Consider the following 21,993-nt stretch of genomic DNA (forward strand, 5'->3'; position numbering starts at 1 on the left):
TCACCGTCCATCATCAGTATGTGTGTGTGCGTGTAAAGCTGTGCGATCGCGGCGGTACTGAAACCGATACGCTGATAACCGTTTGCATATGATCGAGGAACAAGACTTAGTGTGTGCGAACAAGATTGGGATTTGTATTCGCATATTCTATCGAAGTTTGATAGAAATGGGATTATTTCGTAGACGTGGTTTTCCGAAAGCCGGATGGGATTTCTGCTTAACTCGTTTATCGTTTTGAACTGTGTTGTTATACTACTCAATATTCAATATGTATTTCAAATTGCAAGAACCGATCGTTTATTTTTGGAATGTTTACAAATCGTACTGTTACTTTACTCGTATTGTTTTATCTTATTGTAAATCCAGTCCGAATAGTGCGCCACATTGGTGAACACATCGGGAAATTCATCCCGCTTGCAATCGGAGTGGCCGAAGGATGATATCGCCGCCAGGAAGTATCGTCCCTCGTAGCGTCCGTTATTCACGTACTGGAACGGTGCCGATCCCATGTAGTGCGAACAGCTCCTACTATCGTCATCGTGTGAGTAGGTGCTGCAAACTTGCCCGCCGCTTGAATCCAGTGGAATCCTCTTTTCGGCGTACTTGCTCCGGCAGGCCTTGAAGTTTGCCAGGCGGACAACGTTTCGGATCATTGGTTTCTCCTGGTGCTTGTTTTTCTTCCAACCGATGATGGTGAACTGTTTGTCGCTCGGCAGGCTGGTCACTCCCCTCGGAGGAAGGCAAATGGGAATCGCAGACGATGGTTGATTCAACATGACCAAAGCAATACTGTTGGAGAATACCGAGTTATCGTAGTTCGGATGTACAGATATGCCATGGACGGCGATCCTATTCGCTGTAGTTGGGATGGATTGGCCATCGATGTCGAAAACGTCATTCTTGGTGTCTAAGCGATAATCGTTGAGTCTAATCGATCGACTGGAATAAGATGTTTATTGTTACGATTCAGTTTGTTTGGCTAGACAGAGAGGACTTACATTCGGTCTTTCTGGATGCAATGGGCAGCAGTAACGAGAAACTTAGGATGGATCAAAACTGCGTGGCAGGCATCCTCTAGAACATGAGTGTTTGAACCCATGAATTCGATGACAGCCAACCAAGGGTACTGATTCAAATATCCCTTCACTTCTTCCGGTGTACCTGATGGATACGTATCCTTACCACAGTTTGCTAATCCCAGCAGATTGGAGTTCGGATTTGCATCTTCTATAACTGGTGGTCTCTGGTTTGGCAAAAGAGGCACTCTGGATTCGATCCAGTTCAAGTAGAAAGCAACATCTACGTAAATAACGTAGCTATCCAGCACTAACTTTAGATTATTGTTTGGGTCTGCTTTGCCATTACTAACAATTCCACGTAAAACCCAACTGGTACCCTCTCGTAAAAACAAGCCACCTCCACTGTCTCCATATGTGGAGACAGCTCCGTTACCACCTGCACAGAAGGTTTTTGACTCAAAGTAATACTTGTTATAGTGATAAGGATCACTGGCAATGCAGTCTCTGCGAGACACAATTGGAGCCGTTGCTTCGTTCAAATCCATCGGTAATTTATAATGTTCATCACGTCCCCACCCAACTATGAACCCTTCTTTTGAGATTATTTTGCTCAACTGAGCATCACCCTGCCATAAACACACGGGCTGTATGTAGTCATTGTAGGTAATTTCAGTGTATAGCTTCAGCAGCGCAATATCATTCTCAAAAGTGGCCTGATCATACTCTTCGTGCCGAGTGATCAACTCAATATTATGCTGCCGCATGTGTCTGTCCGGCGAATCCAGATTGGATATACCGACTTGGATAAATACGCGACTCGCCGGTAGCTTCTGCCTATCTGGATCACTAAGCGTACAATGAGCTGCCGTTATCACAAACTGCTCCGTCAAAATCGTCACTCCGCAAGCGTAGCGAGTCATGCCTTCCCTGTATCGATGGAACATGGCACCGTGCCAAGGCCAGGAACCGGCCAGCGCTCGGTACCCATTGGCAATGAGCTGTTGCGAGACCACCTTCTTTTCCCCGCAATTGCCAGCTGAAACGAGAACGTTTCGCGAACGAGCATTGATAGAAACCTTGAAAATTGATTAATAATCCGAAAGCAATAACTTACCACCGTCAGCTAGCTGCGCGAAGCACAATCCGAACGACAGCCCTAGTCCTAGAAGTGCGAATACTCTCATGGTCAAACGCGGAATGATCCCCGAAATTCGACATCGTCTGATACTGGGAGTTTGGCAACTGATGATTAACCGCAGCATAGACGTTTCTTGGAAAATCACTGCTCGCATTGCAGCAGTGGGCTTATCAACTGAAAGCAGATAATTGAGCTGGAGAATTCATCTCAATGCTGATGCTTGCTGGTAAGGTAACCAACACATTTTGGACACAGCGACGCGCCAAAATATTTTGGACACTTACGGCAAAAACAGTTGAAAGTATCCAAAATACATATGGCTACCCTGAAACCTCCATTTAAGTCGATGCATGGCTGATCGAAAATAATTTTTACCGTACAAGCAATGACAAAACTAATTACTTTTATATTTTTTAACACTTCGCATGACAAAGGAGATTTGCCAAAAAATATAAAACTGTATAGTTTGCACGGTAAAAATTATTTACGATCAGCCATGCATCGACTTAAATGGAGGTTTCAGTGTATAACGCTGTGTCCTAAACACATTGGTTTCCCTTTATGGCGAACCAGTTTGAAAATCCTCTAGGCTCAGCGTACCAGTATTTCAAATTGGTCATAGCTGGGTTTCTGCAAAGATTCCTTAGAAGTTTCCTTCTGAGATCAATCATTCATTATTCCGAAAATTTTTGCTAGAGTTTCTCCAGGAATGCATTCCACCAGAAATTTCTTCAGAGATTCCTTCAAAGATTCTTGGTTGGATTCTTCCAGGAATCTCTGCTTAAATTGTTCCAGGAATTGCACCCGGAATTACTCAAGAGATTCCTTCTGCTGGGGATTTTACCCAGTGAGTTCTCAAGTAAAAATCGTCCAGGGATTTATTATTGAATGTCTTCAGCAATTTTCTGCAGTGTTTCCTCTAAAAATAAGCGGACTTTTCCGGCTACTGACGTTTTCACTCTTAGTATCACATAAAAACGAAAACAGTGCCACTGTTGTCTACTACTGTTATGTCGTTTGGAGTTGGATGGCTGTTATGGCAGAAATAAGTGGAAAATGTAATAGATGTGCTGTAAAGAGCGGAAACCGGAAACGTTTATACACTGAAAATTCTCTTAAGTTACATGGCTGGGAATGCATAAATTAGAAATATGCATAAATAAAAAAAAAGGCATAAAAAGAGGAAAATGTGTGCATTAATAGAGTTTTGTCTTTAATGAAGGAATGTAGTTTGCGAGAACAGGTCTTGCTCCTGGGAATTTAAGGTGGAGCTAAGGGGGTTTCCAGAAAGTTCCCAGAGAGCCCAAAAATGGGCCTTCAGGGACGTTTCATGGGGGTATTTCAGGGATTTCTGGAACCTTTTAAGGGCGTTCTGTCATGTTTTGTTGGCGTTTCAATGGAATTACGGGGCATTCAGAGACATTTTAATAGTATTGAGGAGGTTTCAGGGACGTTTCAAGGGGCTTTAAGGGCAATCCATTGGGTTTCAGGAGCCTTTGAAGGACGTTACAAGGGGCTTGAGAGGCGATTCTAGGCATTTTAGAGTAATTTCAGAGAGATTCAGGGGTTTTTAGGGTCATTTTGAGGACATTCTCAGAGGTTTTAGGGGCGTTTGATTGAGGGACGTTTCAGGCGATTTCTGGAGCCTATGAAAGGTGTTCAAAGGGGTTTCAGAACAGTGCTGAAAAATTCATTTCGTCATATCTTAATTTATTCACCTACAGCTCATTTTAGAAGCTGAACCTGAGAATATGGTATATGCAAAACTTGTGCGGCTAGACCAGTTCTGCAAGAAAGTCACGGAAAAACCGCTATTTTTCGAATATTTAAGGTAAATGTCACGGACTTCCTTGGAAAAATGCCAATGATATTCACGGTAAAGGTAGCCCGTGACATTTACCTTAAATATTCGAAAAATAGCGGCTTTTCCGTGACTTTCTTGCAGAACTGGTCTAACCGCACAAGTTTTTCATATACCATATTCTCAGGTTCAGCTTCTAAAATGAGCTGTAGGTGGTTGAATTTAGATATGACGAAATGCAATTTTCAGCACTGTTTCAGAGACATTTCAAAATTATTATGATGATTTCAGTGATTCATTTTGAAATTGAGGGCGTTTCAATGGGATAACGAAGGTTTCAGGGCGTTGCGAGGTATTTAAGGTCAGGGTCGTATAAAGAGGTTTCAAGAACGCCCTTATATCAAAGGGCATTTCAGGGGGGTTTCAATAGATATTGTGAAAGGGTCTGTAAAAATCATCTGAATCTTCCTGAAATGCCTGCAAATTTCCCCTAAAAGTTCTATGAACGCACCTGAGACACTCCGTAACGCCTCTGAATTCCGCCAAAAATGCACTGAAACTGAAAAGCCTTCAAAATCCCCCTAAAACTTCCTCGTGCCCACGTAACGCACCTGAAACGCTCTGAAACCCCCTGAAAACTCCTTCATAACGCATCCGTAACGCTTGAATCTCACCGGAAATGCTCTGAAACTTTCTGAAATGCCTCCGGAATCCCTTTAGCCTCCCCCTCGGACGCTATGTAACGCACCTTAGTAGACCCTCTGAACCCACCCCCTCCCCCTTCCCAAAACGCCGCCGCATCGCCTCTGAAACCAGCCTAAAATGCTTTGAGACTTCCTGAAATACCTTCGGACCCTCTTTAAGACCCACTCGGACCCCATGTAATGCACTCCTCTAAATTGTAATCTTCCATAGTGCAGATTAAGGCATAAGTGACGAACAAGGCTGTTCAGGGGGTTTTCAATAATGTTTCTGAGGGTTTCAGAGAGATTCAGATAGGTTTTTTAACGGGTTGTCGGGAGTTCCAGGGTTTTGTTCCGGGTTCCAGTTTCTGTGGGTTTCATGGTCATTCCAGGAGGTTCAGGGTGTTTCAAGAGGATCTTTAGGGACGTTTCAGAGGGTAACTGCAGGTTTCAGAGAGTCCTTAAGGACAGAAGGTTCCAATGGGATTGCAAAAGAAGGGTTTCAGGGGAGCTCAGAGGATTGCATGAGGTTCTGCATGCTTCATGCCCTAGAAGCCCTCTGAAATATACTCAAACGCCCTATAACCCTATGAATCAATCTGAAATCCCAGAAATGTCCCTAAGTCCTTCGAAAGGCCTCTAAGGTCTACTGCGACGTTGCTGAGACTCCTAGAAATGCTTCTGAAAATCTCCTTGAAACATCCCTAAACATCCTGCTACAAGTCCCGGTAATGTCCATTAAATTCCTATGAACGACCTTGAAACACCCTTAACATCACACGAAACCCTCTGAATCTCTCTTAAAATACTCTCAAACGTCCTGGAAATCCCCGGAAAATACCCTAAAAGCTCCTCTAAATGGCCCTGAAAACACCTTGAGACACTTCAAACCCTTCAAAACTGTTTTGGAATCTTTTGAAACTTCCTGAAATCCCGTGAAACGCTTTCAACACCATTGCAAAACTCCCTGACTCTAAAAACGCATTTGAACCCACGAAATGCCACTAAAAATCCATTGAAACCCACATAAATCTCATAATATGTACCTCCTAAAACCCTTTGAAACGCTCTTACTTAAGTAACAAATTTTAGTCAAATAGACTAGTTGTGGAGCGGATCTGGTGTGGTGGTTAGAACATAAGACTATCACGCTGAGGACCTAGGATCGAATCCCACTCCCGACATATTCACAAAATGTGGGTTCTTCCTTCGGAAGGGAAGTAAAGCGTGGGTCCCGAGATGAGCTAGCCTAGGGTTAAAAATCTCGTTAAAACAGACAAAAAAATCAAGAAGAGGTTAGAACCATCATAAATCCACAATAGAAGGTATAAGATTTTATGACGGTTCTTAAAACCTCTGCAAGACTAATTGGTCATCAAAATGTTACTTGAGTTAACCCTCCTTGCGCATTAGGGTTTCCTTAAAAACCCTGAAAGAGCCTGGTGCCTGATTCACCCTTAAAGTGCCAGTGCCACACCTTGAAGTTTCAAGAGCACAAGCCTCAACCAAATGACGGTTTAAGCTGAAAAATTGATTGTTTGGTAACCCGCTGGTGATGATCAAATCGGACGTTTGTTCTTGAAAATTTTAGGTACCTATATGGCTCCATTATATCTGCCTACATATTATAAGCCTCTAAATGCCTCTGTACGTCCCTAAAGATCATGTTAAAACCCTCTAAAATGCTTCTGAAGCTCATAAAAGGGTCTTTGAAATGATCATGATTTCCAGTTGAAGCACCGCTGAAATGCTCTCTGAACGCTTTCTCTCAAATGTTTGTGAATCTCCCTAAAATGGCCATAAATCACCTTTTAAACATTTCTGGAACCTCATGAAACGCCCCTAAGCGTCCCTGAATTTTCTATAATTAATATCTTCTATAATTAATATCTTCAAGCGTGCATGGAATGTCCCGAAAATCACCTGAAAACTTTTTGCAACTCCTTCAGACTTCAGGGATGTTCAGATTCTTCATTGAAAGCCTCTAAAAGTACTCTGGAGCCTCCCAAAAGCACCCTTGAAACCCACTGAACCTCTCTGAAACTCTCCTTTTGCTTTGCTTGACATGAACATTCGTCTTCTACGTATCTATTCGTGTTAAAAAAATAAGTAAATTGAGTTATAATAGAAACGTCCATTACATAGTACCACCTTACTTGAATAAACCTTCACCCTGTTCTCAAATACAGTTGGATAGCTGTCGTTGTTTTTGCCTTTCTCGTACACAGTATTGAAAGGCTATATGTTCACTAAAGAAACGAATTTTCGATAGAAGGCTCGGAGGGTCAAGTCACATATAACCATCAACTCAGTTTGACGAATTGCGATGATGTCTCTATGTATGTATGTGTGTGTGTATGTATGTCTGTGCACAAAAAAAAGTTCACTCACTTTTCAGGCACTTTCCCTTGGTCGATTCTTCGGATTTTTCCACGAATCGAACCGGAACTTTACCGCATTATGTATGTATGTATGTATGTCTGTGCAAAAAAAGAGTTTGCTCACTTTTCAGGCACTTTCCCTTGGCCGATTTTTCGGATTTTTCCACGAATCAGGCGTTCAGGCGTTCCGGAGTTATGGCCATTACAGTGATCCGGACCAGCACCGGTAGAACTGGCCGTATATGAAACTGAACCAAGTCCCATAATGCGACACATCAAACTGCGTTGATTTTTGTAACCATTAGTATGGTTGACGAATTTTGTGCGGAAATCAGCACTGGAGATCAGAAATTTCATGACGTCAGCACATACTTCAAGATGGTGACCGAATATTCAAGATGGCGGCTCAAAATTCAAGATGCCGGCTTTTTGATGGAGTTTTAGGCTCTAAAACCATGCAATATGGGTATATTTGGTTTAAGGAAGATGTCCGGAGTTCAAAAGTTGTGACCAGAATAGCCAAGATGGCGGTCTAAAATCCAATATGGCGACTCCAAATTTAAGATGGCGGTTGTTTCATGGAGTTTTAGGCGCTAAAACCATGCAATATGGGTGTATATGGTATAGAGAAAATGTCCAGAGTCTAAAAATAGCGACCGTAATATCCAGGTTGACGATCTAAGATGACATCCCAAAATTTAAGACGGCGGCTGTTAAATGGAGTTTAATGCTAATAAATCAATCAAAATTGGAATATTTGGTATTAGGAGGATTTCCGGAGTCCAATAGCAACCAAAGTGTTCTAATATCCAAGATTGCGGCTGTATAATAGATTCTAAGTCTCTAAAACCATGCAATATGGGTTTGAGTATCTAAAACCATACCGAATGGGTAAGAAGTCTGGAGTCCAAAAATGGCTACCAGAATTTTTAACGAGGTAGACTTAAATCCAAGATGGCGGCTTAAAATAGAAGTTGGCGGCTTTTTTAAAGAGTTTAAGGCTCAAACAGCAAAAGCCAGATAATCGACATCCCAAGCAGCACCTGCAACATCATCCAAAATGTGGTTTTCTATGCTTTGGTCTAAAAGAGTTGCAATAAAAGCGCACGCAACTTCCATCTTGTCAGTTGAGTTGCATTTAAACTCCGAATATCGTTAAGTTGCAGCTTTGTTTCATAGGAATTACAAATAACATCGTATTTAACATCGATTTATGGAGGCGGAGCTTACATATTCCTCACAAGTGGCAATACAGTCAGCTTGCATTAAATGTGCTATGTAACACACATGAAACATCTTACTCTGGTTTGTTTGTTCAGATTAGGTTCCAAATGTGTTGCGGAGAACTTGCGCGTCTTTTCATTTTGACAGCTTTCTAACTTGTGGCAAAGACGGTACAATGAAGTAACGCGTAACTTCAGTAGCTTTTATGGTGCATTGAACAGCAAATCTTTCACAGAGCTTCTGGTGTAGTATGTAAGGTGAGTGGTTAATACTCCTGGTGTCCATGGTTCGAGTCTGAATATATTTTTTTCATTTTTTATCATTCCCCCTAGCTCAAGTTGTATAGCGATTTAAAATTTGCGCTTTTTGAGTTTCAAAGAAGAAGCAAATGTGTTCTGTTGTCCTTAATTTGAACAGTGAATAAATTGCACTGATGTTGCTGGTACTGGCTTTGAAACAAGTAGTGTTGCTTGGGATGGTTTCTGGCGCCATGAAATGGGTTTTTGTCAAACGTATGAAAGTGCGATATTCATCAACATGTCACTTGAGTTATGTTAAAATAAAGTTTCGATAGCACGAAAAAGGCCCCATCACCGCTAGGTGGATTAATTTGGTTTTTTTTTCTGTTACTTTGCATCTGTAGCGTTAGCCTTGTACAAGAATTATTTAAGGTCAATTAACTGAGTGTAAGTGGAATGTGCCCGCAATTGACCCAGCCCTATACTAGTAATAAATTTTACATGATCAATATTATTGAGTCAATAACGTCATCTAGCGACGAAGTAGCAATCAAAAAACGCATCATTTAAAAGTAGTCCAAGTTATTTGTCATCGCATTACTTCAAGAATTTTTCCTTTCGAAACAGAATCTTTGTCTGCGTAGCTGTGAGCCCAGCGCTAGCTACTTTCAGTAAACATGGAATGGCAAACTCGCGTACTATACCTCGAGCATGTGTGCTTGTCAACAATACTATCGTCGCTATGCTATAGGTAACCTCACCATTAAACAAGCCTAACTGATTATTGACCCTATGACATTACAAAATGCCAGCGGGCGGACTTAATTTGAGTGGCAAATCCCCTGACTAACACACCGAGGACCTGGGATCGAATCCCACTCCCGACAAACTCATAAAAATAAGAGTTTTTTTTTGGAAGGGAAATAAATCATTGGTCACGAGATAAACTGGCCTAGGTCAAAAAACCTCTTTAACACAGATAGAAAGGTGATCCTGAAGTTTACCACGTTATCTTAGGCAGCTCATGAAATTGATAAGCCCTCCCGTAAGGCAGCGTCCATTTGTTACGTAACGTTAAAATTGACATTTTTTTACCATCACCCCCCCCCCCCTCTCCCCACCGTAATGCTTTTACGTATGAAAATCCTAAAAATTGTGTATAGGCTCGGCCGTACTCCCCCCTCCCTCCAGAGTGTTACGTAATTTGTAGACGGCGCCTAATGGTTCCACTTCCCAAGTATTAAAAATCGCAAATTTGCTATTATGTTTATTCTCTAATCCTGACGAAAAAAAAACTACAAAAGTTCTTTTTGAGTGCAGGATGTGAAGAAGCAACGCTCATCAGTGATGTTCATCTGGCTATTATGCCTCTTTATGTGTAGTACACCTACAATGCTTTGCTTGCCAATCTGGAATGTCCAATGAAACTTTCTTCTTACATATCAAGGGTGCTTTTGGCAACGCGCTTTCCCATATTGTACGTTGGAGTCTTATTTTGTCTACAACATGGTTTCCTAAACTGTGGGTCGCAACCCCCCAGGGGGGTCACCGGCCTTCATCCAAGGGGTCGCGAGGGACAGTAGAATATGTTTACTGTAACAGACAACAAATGAGGGAATTTCTATGGTGGGTCGCGAAAAGTGCTTCTGCTAGCAAAAAGGGGTCGCGAACCTGAAAGTTTAGGAACCTATGGTCTACAACATCTCCCAGTAAAATTTATTAAGAGTTCAAAAATCGACATCTTTCGTGACCGCATTATGACCCGCGATTGAGAAAAGGTTGTTTTCGGATGCCCCAATAGGGAGCCTGTTGCTAAAAGCTTTGAGGCATCACGCAATGTGCACAATGTGCTTTTGTTCAAGTAGCCAGGCTGTTACTTAAGCTCTGCCTGCAGCAACACAAGGTCGAGGTAAGTTTTCCCTTGTTTATAACAAAGCATTGTGATGGTTTCAAAAGGTGTTGACACAATGTGATCTCCGCCCAGTGCTCTGAATGTAAATACACAACAAACAGAAATTTAAGTAAATATGAGTAAACGGTAGAAGGAGCTGAGTTCACAATTTCAGCATGCTGGTCAATGCATTGGCAAGGGCATTTGGCAATTCAGCATTTTGATTAATTTGTATGTGATAGATGTAAATCCGATGAATCTTTACAACATCAAACCTCGATACACCTTGAAGTAATTTCAAAAAGAAGATCACCACGAAAGTACTTGAACTAGCTCTATGTTTCTCAATCAGCCAGTTAGACAAACCTCGATTACCTAATAATCAGAACCATCACGGTTCGATCATTACCATAAATTTACAGCCCCTCATAAACGGAAACAGCGACGGCACGCCATCCTCCAAGCAAGCCCCGAATCCGAACCATTAGGCGCCTCCGGTAGATTGAAACGTGCAATCAATTCACAACTGGACAGCAAACATCAGCCGGGCAAACGTGCGCGTGCCCCATAGAGGACCAGTAGGTAATCGCAAACCAATTGGATCGTCGTCGTCGTTACTTTCCGCCATGGTCTTTACAAATCATTACGACCTTTTCTCCCGCCCTGCTCCATCCAACTGACACCAACTGGGACTGGAACCGTCACTACCGCCACCACAACCAGGGTGGTGATAGTTGTTGCGATGATCATCCGTCCGCCCTAACATCCCCGCCAAGAGGCTTAAGAGAGTCTTCAAAAATTGCTTCAAAAACCACACCAGATAATGATCGAACATCACGATTCCATTTTCGCGTCTTATATATTTTTCCGCCTGCCACACGCCACACGCCACCCCCAGCTAGCGGCAGCAACTACCTTACAGCAGCAGTAGTATCACGCGCCAAACACCGCCGCCGACGCCGCCACAACCACCATCATCGTTCCGTTTTCTAAACAACATCACGGAAAACAAACATAAAACTCGCCGAGCGCGAGCGCGCGCCCGAACCTCTCGAGGAAGATTGGCGATGAGGAGGCGCGTCCTCCCATAGCCAGCGTGTGCTTTTCTCCCGTTTCGGAACTCCGAACGGGCAAAAAATAAGAATGATCTCTATTATATGCACCGATGTTGGGGCTGCTGCTGCTGCTGCTGCCAACGGGATCGACCCCGATCGACTCCGTTTTATGATGGCCGGCCTGCTATGTGCACTCACTTCCTTCGCCGCGGAACAGTTCGAGTGGACTGCAAATACTCCAGAGACACAGCAGCGTGGCGCGAGGCAGACAATGTCACTGGATTTCGGAGAGGTGTTTCCCAACCGTTTCTTTGATAACTGCAGCGGATCAACTTTTTAACGGTCGATTCAAATTTCCGGTAGTTGGGCGATTGACAACTCGCTGCGCTGGCATCGTTTTTGCTCATCCTTGACGTTTGCTCACTACCGCCATCTAGTGATGGCCGGGCACAGTACGTTTAGAAATGGGCGGTTATGTTTTCGGGACGATGTTTTCTAAGTGTTACGGCTGTTTCTCTGTGGGCAATAGTTTCACTTATCAATGTATTTGTATGTTTTGTAAAGTGCATAAAAAACTCTCAAAATTGCGCTGTTATTCGATCAGCTATTTGTCTATTAATGGTCCAAATTTGGGCAAGATTGGGCTATTCTAAATGCAATTAGAGCGATTCTGGTAAAATCCATTACTCAAGCAACATTTTTTAGTCCAATAGGCTGAATAAGGGTTCTTTAAAAAACACGGACACGTTTAATGCATCCAGTGAGCTATTTGCTCTTTGAAGGAAGCACAACACTAGACAACGGACTAGCATGCAACGCCCAGTGGCACAGCTGGAAACTTTTCTTGGCAGCTGCGGCGGGAATCGAACTCACGCTCCTCAGCATGATGCAACTAAATGCTTGGTGACACTACCCGCAAGACCACGAAGCTACACTTTAGAACCTTTATGAGGTTTTATGACGGTTCTCAAAACCTCTACAAGACCAATTGGTCATCACAACGTTACTCGGGTAACCATTTTCATACTGTTATATCTTAGGACTCAGTGAACCAAATAAATTGAAATTTTGAACTTTCATGACTTATTCTAGAAACTTTGGAAAATTTTGGAACTAACCTTATATTATGTGTAACAAAAGAAGTTATCGGTTCAATTAATTTAACCAAATTGTTCTTTTGTCACACAGGCCCACGGGTTTCCATGGTGTTGTCCGAGTGTGCCAGGGGGTTTAAGGGGCGTTCTAGGGTATTTCAGGTGGCTTGAGGGGGTTAAAAAGGTATCGAGAGCGTATCAGGGAGTATGGAGAGTCCTTTCAAGGGGTTAGGGACGTTCCGGAAGGTTCCGTGTTACAGGTGGTTTAAGGAGGTTTTCGGGGGTTTCAGAGTGCTTTCAAAGATGTTTCAGGGATGTCAGGGGATTTCTGAGGGGTTTCATAGAGCGTTTCAAGGAAGCTTTTAAGCAGGTTTCAGGGATGTTTTAGTGTGATTTTAACCCTCCAGTAGTCACGCTGTTGCATTTTGTAACACTCGCTGAAAAAAGTTAGTTTATTGTACACGACCGCGCTAATTACGAAAGGTTAAGGCACACTTAGGCGTTCTAAGACGTTCCAGGGGCGTCAGGGGGTTCGAGGGGTTCATGGAGACGTTCCAAAATCACCTTAAACGCCTTGAAACACGTTGAAACTTCTCTAGAACATCCTCGAAATCCCGCTCAAACATCCCTGCGACCTGCATAAAAGCTCTCTTTAAACTCTCCTGGAAGCCCACTGAAACCTTCTTAAAAAAAATCTAAACCCCTAAATACCACTTCTTAAATACAATCTGAAATGCCTCTTAACCCTTTTGAATTTCCCGGAAAGCACTCTACAACCCTCATGATACACCCAGCCTAAACAGCCTTGAGACTTCTCTGGAACATCCCTAACACCTCCCTGGATGCCCAGTGGAACCCTTCCAAAGCCCTAAATACCACTTCTTAAATACAATCTGAAAGCCTCTAAAAGCCTCTTAAACCCTTTTGAATTACTCACTCAAAGTGCAAATTTTCGGTAATACCAATCCGTGTGGTCAATTATGAATTTCAAATAACTCAACGTACATATGTACAGATGGGTAAATTATTGGTTAAATTGGAAAAAAAAATCCATAGCTCAGGTGAGATTTGAACTCACGACCCTTATTCGCTAGACAAGTTCTTTACCAACTAAGCTACTGAGCCAATTAATGACCCGGTAACCTAGTTGTCATAAGGTTCAATTCTAATCTCATCGATCTATACCATCTTCCCCTAAACCGCAAATATAACCATCTCTGTTGTACATATGTACGAAGAGCGAAAGCGATTTGTTTATTGTTTGAAACTGTTTGCAACGTACATGCAACGCTTCCTCAACCACTTGTAGAGGAAGAACAATGCTACCTGGAAGGCGATCAAACGCGTCGTTCACATTCTGTTTGATACGAGACCTTTTGAATTTCCCAGAAAGCACTCTGCAACCCTCATGATACACCCACCCTAACCAGCCTTGAGACTTCTCTGGAACATCCCTAACACCTCCTTGGAAGCACTGTGAAACCCTTCCGAAGCCCTTTTGACACTTTCTTGTAGCTTGAAAACAAAATCTGACAATTTTGTAAGAGGCGCCGTCCACAAATTATGTAAGGGGCTGTTCATAAACCACGTAGACCAAATTTTGGCCATCTCAGACCCCCCCCTCCCCCCTCGTAGACTTTCGTTCATACAAAAATTTCAAAATTTGTATGGAGCGTAGACTTTGGCCAGACCCCCCCTCCCCCCAAAAAGTCTACGTGGTTTATGAACGGCCCCTAACGGTATAGGAGGAAGGGAGAGTATGACCAAGCGTTACGGCCCAGGACTTTCATATAAAAAAGCGTTACGAAGGGAAGGGATCCCGATCAGAAAGGCATAACAAAAACATAACATAATTATATCAACAGTAGATATCTATATCAAGGTTTGTTATATTTAGGCTGTGAACCGTTTCGCTTGTTCGTTTAACTTTAAGTTAAAATTTGACACTTCGATAGTTATTTTGAAAATAACCCTCCTCCCGAGCAGGGTAAGTCTTGACAGTTCGATAGTCATTTTTTGTTCGCAATGATTTGGCTGCGTACTGTATTTTGTTCCAAATTACTACTCGTCTGTCAAATTTCAAATGGGCCGCCGTCGTGGTTATTTTTTAACTTTTCGATGGCAAATAACTATCAAAGCGTCAAATTTTAACTAAAAGTTAAACAAATAAGCGAAATGGTTCACACCCTTAGATATATTTGTTGGAAAGGGTACGAAAACTAGTTTGTATTATTTCAAGGTTACGTTGCGTTGCGTTGCGTTGCGTGGTAACGGAGTAATTCGTAGATTGCATACTGAAAGTTGTCATGTTAAAACTTTAATACTCCTATTCTAATTGCTTATGGAATGCTATTTGGAAAGGAACAGCTATCCAATCAGAGGTTGAAGTAAAAAAGACATGAGAACTTCCATTGCCGGCCACGCCCATCTTCTCCGTTACGAGGATAGGGAAGGATGTGATCATATGACACCTACTTTACAAGAGGTCAGCGACTCACCGACACTCCCATAGGTGTCAAGGAGTTGGATATTTGGAATGGGGTGATTTGGGAATCACTATAAGCGAGTGATGCGACAAGATTCAGATTGTGTAAGTGTATTTGAGTAAATCATGTAGATGTGTTGATGTGAGTGTAGGTATTTTAGTATAATCAAACACCAACGTTGGGAGTGACGTAGCTAAAAGATTTTGTCACTCCATGGTCCTTTTCGCTTCAGGGATGGGGCACAGTCATTTTCACTGTGTCCTGGCTAGTTTGTATTATTTCAAGGTTCTAACAAAGTCAGTTACAATAAATGAATATGAATTTATCCCTCTACAATTGGCTTTTCGGTCTGGAAAATTATGAGCGGGGTGTATTCAGTGTCTAGACGCCATGTTAGTGTTCGGCGCAGTGGTAAATCCAAGTTTAAATAACTACACCCTCACCATCTACCCACAAATAGCCAACACAAGACTAAATCTGCCAAATCCGACAACGCTACGCCAAGCAACCGGCGACATACAAGTAGCGGTACCCCTATAACCTCCCTGAAGAAGGTCCAAACCAAGGGCCGAAACGTCGGATGTAACAGAATCACCCCGCTCATAATTTTCCGGACCGAAAAGCCAATTGTAGAGGGATAAATTCTGCCTATCAGTCGGTCGTTTCCACAATTAGCTAAATGAATATGTGATTTGATCATCATTACATCAACATTATAACAAACTCAGTAATATTTTTTAAAATGCAATGTGTAACTAATCATTATTTTTTGGTAGTGTTTAGTGCATAAATTAACCGCTGTATGGCGCCATTGTGTTTAGAAAATACCCTATTATTGTTGTCCTTTATTATATGAACTACCAAAAAAGCTCATGTCTTCATCAAATTTGTACAGAAAGCTTATGACTTTGGAAGGTGGAAAATGAGGTAAGCAACTCCACCATTACGTGATGATATTGGGTAAGTTTAAATGTTTCTTATCATGATCCAGATCACCTGCACAGTTTGTATGTTCAGCAAAGTTATTCATGATTCTTGAAATTCACGAATGGTGTAAAATTGTATGCAAAATTTCACTACTATGAGCTGTTTGATATGATAAATCTTATTATTCTGCTGTCCTAGGAAGTTCGGATCATCACTCATCAGCTAAGTTGTCGAGAAGTCCTAGGCTCTCAATTGGATAATGTTGTATGTAATTGAACTGCGGCGTTTACATTTGTTTACAGGATTTTGTACATGTCGTACAGGTTGAATGTTTATTATGGATGGACACGGAGTACTTTCAGGGAATATTTCTAGAGATATTAAAAGTATTGCTCTTGTTGGTCTTCTAGGGAGCTCACTAGAAGTTCTTCCAGAGATCTCTCCGAGAGTTTTCTCAACGATTCCTACGTGAATTTTTACTGACGATCGCCCAGTCAAATATTCAAATATTTCTCCAAAAGTTCTTAAACAGATTTCCCCACAATTCTAGAAATTGTGGTTGGAGAATTCTTCAGCTACTTCTCCAAGGATTTCTTAAGAAAGGCTTCCGATGATTACTCTAAATTACTCTAAAGATTCCTACGGTAATTTCTCCAAGGAATTCCTCCAGAGATTTTTTCCAATTACTTTCAAAGGTTTCCTCCAGGAATTTCTGCAAAAAATCCATATGAAATTCCTCCACGTATTCTTCCGGGTAATCCTCTAAGGAATTCTTCAACAATTCCTCCATGATCTCCTCTTTGAATTCTTCAAAGAACTTTGCCCCAAGGATTTGTTGGAAGATTAGTTCATATATATGTTGAGATCCCAAGTAAACCACTCCTATGAACCATCATCTCTGATCATAGAACACGAAAACACATTCCAATTCACCAATTATATATCACCGACCAGATTACGTCACCTTTGATCTGTCGGAGCTCTCAACTTAAGGACAAACGTCTTGAAATCCCGTTTCAACAGTGCATCAGCCATTGTGGCGGCCATTTTTAGATTCTAACAAGTCTGTCCTTAAACTACTAATTGAGTACAGTATACAGATCATTCGTGATAGGGATTTCCCGCAAAGTTTAACTTAAGTTTAAAATACAACATACATTTCGTCCCTTGAGAATTTCTTCAGAGAATCCAAAAGACATTCTTAGCAAATTACTTCAGCCTATGCTTCAAAAATTCCTTAAAGGATTCTCCATCAGGGAAAATTCATCAGAAATTCTGAAGGATCTCAGTAATTAATTAAGTTCTAGTTTTAAAGTTAAACTTTTCAATCCGATTCCAATTTCTTAGAAATTTCTTAGTATGTGGTCACTCAGTCTCTGTTGTAAATATCACTACAATTAACCACAGCTTTTTTCCGCATAGATAATCTGTGTATGCATATCTGCTGATCGAAATAGTTATGTACTAGCAAATGAAGTGTAGTTGTTTTGTTAAAGTTAATAAAATATTCAGTTCAACAGCGAAACGAAGTGTTTTGATATCCCTTTGGATTTCCTGAACGCTCTGTGTTCGAAAACAAATTACTTCAAGTATTTATCAAAAGGTTTCTTTACAAATTTTATCGACAATTACACCAATGGCTCATTATGGAAATGCTTTTTTCTATCCTTTTAAAAATTCATTCATAAATTCCTCCAAGGGAATATTTCTGCAAGAATTTGCGATGGATATTCCTACCGAAACATTCACCACTTAAGCGCCATAATACTACTGAACTACAACTTTGCAGAAGGAATATCATTAATTAATAATAATGAAATAAAACATGCCAAAAAACGCTTTGAACATTTAAATAAACGCTGGCGCATCTAGTGCTTAGTAACACACTTTTCACTATTTAAAAGTCATTAGCTATCTGTTCAACTTAGTTAATAACACGAAGATATAATTTCTATCAACTGTATTAAAAACAGTTTCGTGTGACGTCTATTCGCGTAGGTACAGCGATGTGGGCTCCAGCTCCGAAGTAGTGAACGCTGGCTCTAGTGCACAACGAGCGCACATGACATTGAAGCTGAGGAACTAAATGGGTTGTAGTAACGTACACGGTGACGTCATAACTGGGTATGGTGACGTCATTCTTTCCCTCTCCGGTATGTTGGATCAGCGAGTCTATTTATAGAGGAGCTATTAATATGAAGAACCATTTCAGCATACATCGCCCCTCACTTCAAGTGCTGTGATGGCCTCACTGGTAAAAACGACGAGCTCCTGCTCTAGGTTCTAGCCGTCGTAGGTTTGAATCCCTGGGTTTTATGTATACTATGTGGAGAAGTTTTTTGATGCCAGTAACTTTTTACTAAAAATAAAATTTCACTTTAAAAATTGATTACCCAAAAATGAGTTAATTTTCACACTACTTAATTTTTACCCAATATATTTATAACTGCTTTATAACAACATGTGATATAATTTGATTGATTTTTTTATCTCATTTTGTTATAAGCTTGTTATAATAGTATCAAGACCTGTTATAATTATGTTATGATAAGAGCAATTTTAGTTATAATTTTTGTTATTTTAACACCTAACCGGCGAATTTTCTAACTCATTCTGTTATGAAAAATCTTTGAAATAAGTAACTTAATCGGTTATAATTTTGTTATGCCTTTCTGATCGGGGAGGGGGGTAAAAAAATGACAATTTTATCGTTACGTAATAAATGGATGCTGCCACAGATAATTTATATAAACAAGTTTTTTTTAGACGTTAAAGTTCCACAGCCTACTGTTTTGAAGTTATTTTCAAAAAAAAAATAGATATATATATATATATATATATATATATATATATATATATATATATATATATAAATATGTCTCTAGGACGTAAAACTGAAAAGTTAGATGGCGACACCACCTATGCGGATTAGTTAGTTAAACAACTAAATTCTTGGCAATTAATGCCTCTGATCATAACAAAAAACTTTGTCGAAGACACCATTTGCCGGAAATGCTTCGTTTCGGAGTCAATTCTATTCTTCTGAAATAGACGAGCATTGACATCGATGGCATCCAAGCCGAAAAAGAGATAGGGTAGTGAAAGAAGGACTCACTTAGGGTGGCGTTTCGAACATAGTTTAGCGTTCTGATCCACAGAATCGTAACTTGTTCTGTGGCTTAGCTGGTTAAAGTGCCAGACTAGCGAAACGAAGTCGTGGGTTCGAATCCCACCAAAAAAAAATGATTATTTTTTTCTAATTTATCTCTCAATTTGTAAATCAAACATACGTTGTGGCTTTAGAACTTGAGTTTTTTTACTGTCTTATTCGTCATAATGTTTCAGTCATTCACCGGAACGCCAACTACTTTATGTTGAATGAAAACACGCATTGCAAAAACAGAACGTGATTCGAACAGCTCGCAAATGAAACCGACGAATCTCCCTCAGAGACTGGTCCAAGAATTTTAACTAGAAACTTCAGCAAAAGAAATTCTTGCAAAACTTAATTTTAGTAATATCGCAAAAGTTTCTTCTGGAATATCAGAATTGGATCCTTTTACTTGAACTCTCTCTAGAATCGTATTTGGAGTTCCTTCAGGAATTCTTACTGCGCTTCTTCCAAGAGCTCCTTCTGAGGATTCTCCAAGAATTTATCCCAGGAATCCTCCAGGAGTTGCTTCTAGGAATTCTCTAATAATTTCGTTTAGGAATCCACCAGAACTTTTTTCTAGAAATGCTCCAAGGATTACTTTTGGGAGTTTTCCAGGAGTTCCATCTGCAAACTTTCAGAAGCTTCTTCTGAAAATTATAGACGTTGTTAGATTTCGCATTTTGACAGAAGTGTCGGCGTATTCTTGATCCCCGTTAAAGTATCGCTTTTCAAATAGCACATATGTTCGACATGAGATCATGTTACTGTTATGTGACCAAATTTAGTCATGTAAAAGTAACATAAACTGACGTAGGATGTGTTTCTAACTCGGGTTTATACTAAGTCACCTATAAAAGTGAGCCAACATCATTGATATTTTCATCCAATTCCACTAACAAAGTCTTCGTTCCGTGATGAGGATACAGAGATGATCTTAGTCTCTAGTAGGATGTTATGACCACCTACTATTTCACTTCAAAACAACTTAAATTAGAGAGCATATACGTCGTCGGTGAGTTGGGAACCCCCACCTCGTAACACAATTTCCTACAAAATACAGTCCCAAGTCAAAACGCCCACGTGCCACATCGTTCAAGTGATCCCGTTTCCCGATACCTTCCGCCATGCTCCTCGAAGATCACTTTACACGGTAAACTGGAAAATACGTAGCGTAGGGTTGTGTCCTCCCGTGCCAAGTCGTCGTTCCCCGACGGGGCGCAGGATGAGGGGCACGAGAAATTGGACAGCTCGCTCTGCAATTGAATACATAATGGAAATCGATAGATTTATGCGCGACGTTTCTAAAGCGAGTTCAGCTCACCCTGTCCGTCCGTCCGGCGGCGTTGTGCGGTCACAGACACAAGACACAGAACACCGTGATGGAATTTCCAATTTGTGATTTCTCTCCACCAGCCAACGACTCATCTATCCGGGGCCAGGTTAATTGGTACAGGAAGAGATGGAGCCGGTGAAGTGATCGCGGCTCAAGATCGCCAACGTTGTACGCGCGGTTCCCTTTGACAAGATCATCCCGGGCGCGCGCCTGCACTTCACAATATCAAAACTTAATAGCTATTCAAATATTGACTTGGTGACAGTTGGGATTTATTTCCTCCACGCGGGTTGTGCGGCGCTTCGATTGTCTTCAATGCAGTTTATTGTTCTGCTCGTGGGGCTCTATCCAAACAAACGTTATTGTTTTCTCTATTTCCTTTGAGTGAAATGAATGACTCAATTAATTTTTGCTTCTCTTTTTGTTTCGTTGCAGGACGGCGCTTTTCTTCTGAACCGGGGAATGCCAAGTGAGTTCGGGTGCTAAGAGGAAAAAGATGCGAGAAAAAGATCACTCCCCAAGAAAGATGCTCCCCAGTCCCAAGCAAGCGGCGGTCTACCCGTTACTCGGCCTAGGGTCGACAATCTCGGCTCAGCTGCCGTTCGACTTCTCCACCAGCAACCGATCCTCGTCATCAAATCTACTACACCAACAACAAAGTCTGCTCGATCAACCTCTAGATTTACGAGTGGAACGTAAAAAGTCATCTAATAGTAGTAGTTCAACGTCGGATGAAGATGAATCTCCTCGGACGCCGGCAGAGGACGTTGGTAAAACCAGCAGTATGACACCCTTCCAAGACAACAATAACAACAACAATCTAAGCAATAACAATACCGATAGCAGCAACAAAAGCCCCAGCCCCATCCACCTTAATAACAACAACAATAACAGCATCAAATATACCAACAACAACCACATCAACGTGAAGGATGAGTTCCGAATATCTAACCTAGCGAATCACAGTCCTCCGATCTTTCCTCCTCCGGGTATCAACCCTCTCATGCTAGAGGCGATCGCTAAAGCGGGACTGCCCCTACCAGGCTACCGGAACTCATTCCTCCCCGCTCGATCACCCGTTTCGTTCGATCTCCAACGGTTATCCCAGCTGAGGCAATCAAGCAACGGCAACGGCCTAGCCAACAACAATAACAACAACAACGCCAACAGCATCAACCACAATCTACCGCCAGGTGCCGCCGCTACCAAGAACAAGGATCGCTACTCGTGCAAGTTCTGCGGCAAGGTGTTCCCTCGATCGGCGAATCTGACGCGTCACCTCCGGACGCACACCGGCGAACAGCCCTACAAGTGCAAATACTGCGAACGTTCCTTCAGCATATCGAGCAACCTGCAGCGCCACGTGCGGAACATCCACAACAAGGAGCGTCCCTTCAAGTGCGCCCTCTGTGAACGCTGCTTCGGTCAACAAACGAACCTCGATCGTCACCTCAAGAAGCACGAAGCCGATGCCGCCGGTCTGGGACTCGGGTTGGACGAACGCCTCCGAGCGGCCCGACGAAACTCCCGGGGAATCCCGGAGGACTCCTACTTCGAAGAGATCCGCT

At 41.8% G+C, this 21,993-nt stretch overlaps 2 protein-coding genes across 2 annotated transcripts in view; one reads left to right on the forward strand and one right to left on the reverse strand.

The window, feature by feature from the left end:
• Nucleotides 1-21,993, forward strand: part of LOC109402526 (transcription factor hamlet) — a 368,179-nt gene that overhangs the window by 343,077 nt on the left and 3,109 nt on the right. The window contains exon 3 of the mRNA XM_062849409.1: nt 20,861-21,993. Coding sequence (XP_062705393.1) covers nt 20,922-21,993 — 1,072 coding nt within the window. The 5' untranslated portion in view covers nt 20,861-20,921. The remainder of the gene's footprint in view (nt 1-20,860) is intronic.
• On the reverse strand, nt 194-2,422 carry LOC115262128 (polyserase-2). Its single transcript, XM_029864205.2, has 3 exons — nt 2,134-2,422; nt 999-2,055; nt 194-939 (listed from the first exon to the last, which is right to left on the reverse strand). Exons 1-3 carry the CDS (start codon nt 2,309-2,311, stop codon nt 333-335), a joined length of 1,842 nt encoding a protein of 613 aa, XP_029720065.2. The 5' UTR covers nt 2,312-2,422; the 3' UTR covers nt 194-332.

The sequence above is a fragment of the Aedes albopictus genome, chromosome 2, assembly GCF_035046485.1.
Source record: "Aedes albopictus strain Foshan chromosome 2, AalbF5, whole genome shotgun sequence".
Classification (NCBI taxonomy): domain Eukaryota; kingdom Metazoa; phylum Arthropoda; class Insecta; order Diptera; family Culicidae; genus Aedes; species Aedes albopictus.

What these genes read in the sequence shown, in the direction of transcription:
- LOC115262128 (XM_029864205.2), bottom strand. Translation starts at nt 2,311, where the DNA reads ATGCGAGCAGTGATTTTCCAAGAAACGTCTATGCTGCGGTTAATCATC. An exon ending in CGCGCAGCTAGCTGACGGTG is followed by an intron (nt 2,056 to 2,133) that starts GTAAGTTATTGC and finishes TTCTCGTTTCAG; the next exon opens with CTGGCAATTGCGGGGAAAAG. An exon ending in TGCATCCAGAAAGACCGAAT is followed by an intron (nt 940 to 998) that starts GTAAGTCCTCTC and finishes ATCTTATTCCAG; the next exon opens with TCGATCGATTAGACTCAACG.